General features: G+C 53.5%; 1 protein-coding gene across 1 annotated transcript; it reads left to right on the top strand.

The window, feature by feature from the left end:
- The first annotated feature begins 942 nt into the window (after positions 1 to 942).
- On the top strand, positions 943 to 2,937 carry LOC127177513 (basic proline-rich protein-like). Its single transcript, XM_051129816.1, has 4 exons — positions 943 to 1,320; positions 1,538 to 1,723; positions 2,065 to 2,208; positions 2,494 to 2,937. Exons 1-4 carry the CDS (start codon positions 943 to 945, stop codon positions 2,935 to 2,937), a joined length of 1,152 nt encoding a protein of 383 aa, XP_050985773.1.

Genomic DNA, 2,937 nt, shown 5'->3' with positions numbered 1-2,937 from the left:
AGACTCAGTTAGGTTGGCCCTCCTCACATACTTGGGTGTGTTCATGTGTTCATTTTATTTTGACTTTGTTCTACCTCTCTTTGATTTTATTTCATTTTTTTAACCTTTGTTTAGCCTGAATGTACCAGTTCAGCTAAACTGATTTTAATTAAGTCACCAATTTAATTAAATCAAGTTATTTACTTTTCCTTTTGTTTCCTAAAGCTATTAGGATATTTTCATTTTTCTTTCCTTATTTTAGTTTATCTGACCATCACTATCTTCCCTCTCGGTATAGGATTATAGCAGTTCTTTTCCGGCCTGTCAGTAACACAGATAACACATGACAGTGTGTATGTGTAGCTATGTTATCATCATTCACAGCCTTTTTTTTTTTTATGTAATTAATTAATTAATTTAATTTTATATACCTTTTCATTTAACCATACTATGACAGACAAGACCGGGGGACAGAGAAAACAGGAGAAAAAAAAAAAAAAAAAAAATAAAAATTGGGGAGAAAGTCAACAGAAAGAGAGGGGGAGAGAGAGAGAGAAGGAAAGAAAAAGAGAAGGAGGAGGAGAGAGAGAGAAAAAAAAAAAAAAAAAAAAAAAAAAAAAAAAAGATAATCTGCTTCCATACCTGCTGACAAAAAGAGAAAACAACAGAAGACACAACAGCAGAGAAACTGCAGCAACAACCAACATCTATATGAATCACAGTGTATACTAAATGTTAAATGTTATTGTGCAGCACACATAACTAATATTACAAAATGTGTTTTGAAGCGACAGCAGATCAAGACAGTGTGTGTCTGTGAGCACCTGTTTTTACACCAATGTGAATGCTTGTGTGTACACCTGTGTGCACACCTGTGTGTGTGAGCGCGTTTGTGTTCATAAGGTTCTTCTATGTAAATGTTTAATAGTGTGTGTGGGGAACCGCAGCCCCGCCCCGCAAGGTATGAAGCAGACATGGGGGAGACCCGGGCCCCGAACATCCGGAGGCCCCCCCTGGCACGAGAGTCCCAGGAGAACCACCGCAGAGAAAACCGCGGCCCCCACCCAGAAAAGGGCAGAGGAGAGCCCGGAGGGGGATCATCCGGCAGCCACCATGCAGACGTCCCAGGGGGCCGCGGCGGCAAGCCCGCAGGCTCCGCCGGCAGCCGGCCACACCAGAGCAGACCGGCCCCTGGGCCCGGCGATCCAAGGCCCCCCACCCCCTAGCCAGGGCCCAGCAAAGCCAGGAGGGCCAGGCCCCGCCAAGCGACCGCCGAGAGTGGGCCAGCGCTCACCCGAGCATCCCGCCCCGGAGCGAGTCCTCCACCGGCAGGGCGTGGTGGTGGGGTGGGGGGGCCTGAGATGATGAGTGAGATGGAGTTTAAGGCCTAACCTGCCACATGGACATAGACAAACAGGCACACATATACTCAAGCATACGTTCCCACCCTCATGCACACAACAAATATTCACGCACTCGCCCCACATGTAGACACACAAAAATGGACACGGTACCCACAATCACACTCCCCATTTGTACTCTATACTCCTGGATCCAGGCACCACTACCCCCAGAGGGGCAATCAGCGCCAGCTCCCGGAGCTGAACCCCTTCACTCTGGCGTGGAGACAGGAAGACCACCCCGGTTCCCCGCAGCAGCAGAGAAGACCACCAGCCCAGACCCCGACCGGATGGCCAACTCGTCCTCACAGCCCCCAGCCCTGGACAGAGAACAGAGAACAGGGGTGTGAAAAAAAAAAAAAAAAAAGGAAGACCCCATGCCTCACCTCACCCGCTCAAATGTAGTGTTGGTGTGTGTTGTTCTAAAGTGCTTTAAAACAGGGGAGGGGCAAGACACTAACCACCCTCCGCCAGCTTGCGTCAAATCGGCCCCTCCCCAAGAGCCCTCAATGTCTATGTGTAACTTAAAATTGAGAAGTGGGCACCGGCACCAGAGAGAAGGCTGAATGAACAGACCGCCCCCTGGATGCCATTCAGTGTGCCCACCCCCAAGGCCCTATATGTATGTGTCATGTGACAGTAAGTAATGAGAGTGTCTAAGTTGTGATGTATGATTGGGATGCAGGTGGCCACGAGGAGACAGAGGAGTACCACCTCCCCTGCATCCCAGCGACACACCCGCACCCCAAAACCCTACCTGTATGTTGGTGTGATGGAGCGGGAGAAGGGAAGCATTAGGGATGGGGAGGAAATCATTGGAGGGGGCAAAGTACCCCCCCTTTGGAGCCAGCTCCCCCGCTGACCCCCATAGGCACCCGCGTTGCCCCAAATCTGCCCAGGGCAGGGGGCCCAGGCCCATCCAGACCAGGGCCCACGGCAGCTCGGGGCGGCCCACCAGACCCCACAGCAGAGGAAAAAACTACCCCCACCCCATCATTCAGACAACTCCCAGACTACAGAAGGCAATAGACACCCAGGTTAAGCCCGTCCTCCGCCTATATTGGTCCCCCCCCGCAGAGTGGATACTGACAGATGGTAATGACGTCCCTACCAGCTAAAGAGGCCACCGGATCCACCGACGCGTCAAAGGCCCCCACACCAGGGCCGAGCCCAAGCGCATGCACCAACCCACGCTCCCGGCGGCACACCACCCAGGACCCAAGCCCCCAGGCCCAGCCGGAACCCCAGCCCGGTGGCAGAGCGGCCCCAGAACCCCAAGCCCCCCCGGACCTACTCCGGAGCAGTACGGCCGCCAGGCCGGCAACCTACGTCCGCCGGCACAGGCCTCCCCAGCAGCGCCGCATGCAGCCGCCAGAAAAACAACACCCAAGAGCCACCAACACCCCATCCAGGCCAGGACCGCAGCCCCAGCGCCGAACCCCCCAAGAAACCCACCCCTAGGGAACTCCCAGATGCCCCCAGCCCATATGGCCCCCCCCCACGCCAACAACAAAGACCAAAGCCGGACAGAACCGTGACCCCCACTCACACTAGGTGA

The sequence above is a fragment of the Labeo rohita genome, chromosome 15, assembly GCF_022985175.1.
Source record: "Labeo rohita strain BAU-BD-2019 chromosome 15, IGBB_LRoh.1.0, whole genome shotgun sequence".
NCBI lineage: Eukaryota > Metazoa > Chordata > Actinopteri > Cypriniformes > Cyprinidae > Labeo > Labeo rohita.
The sequence above is the reverse complement of the archived record's forward strand: the minus strand, read 5'-3'. Positions and strand labels throughout refer to the sequence as shown.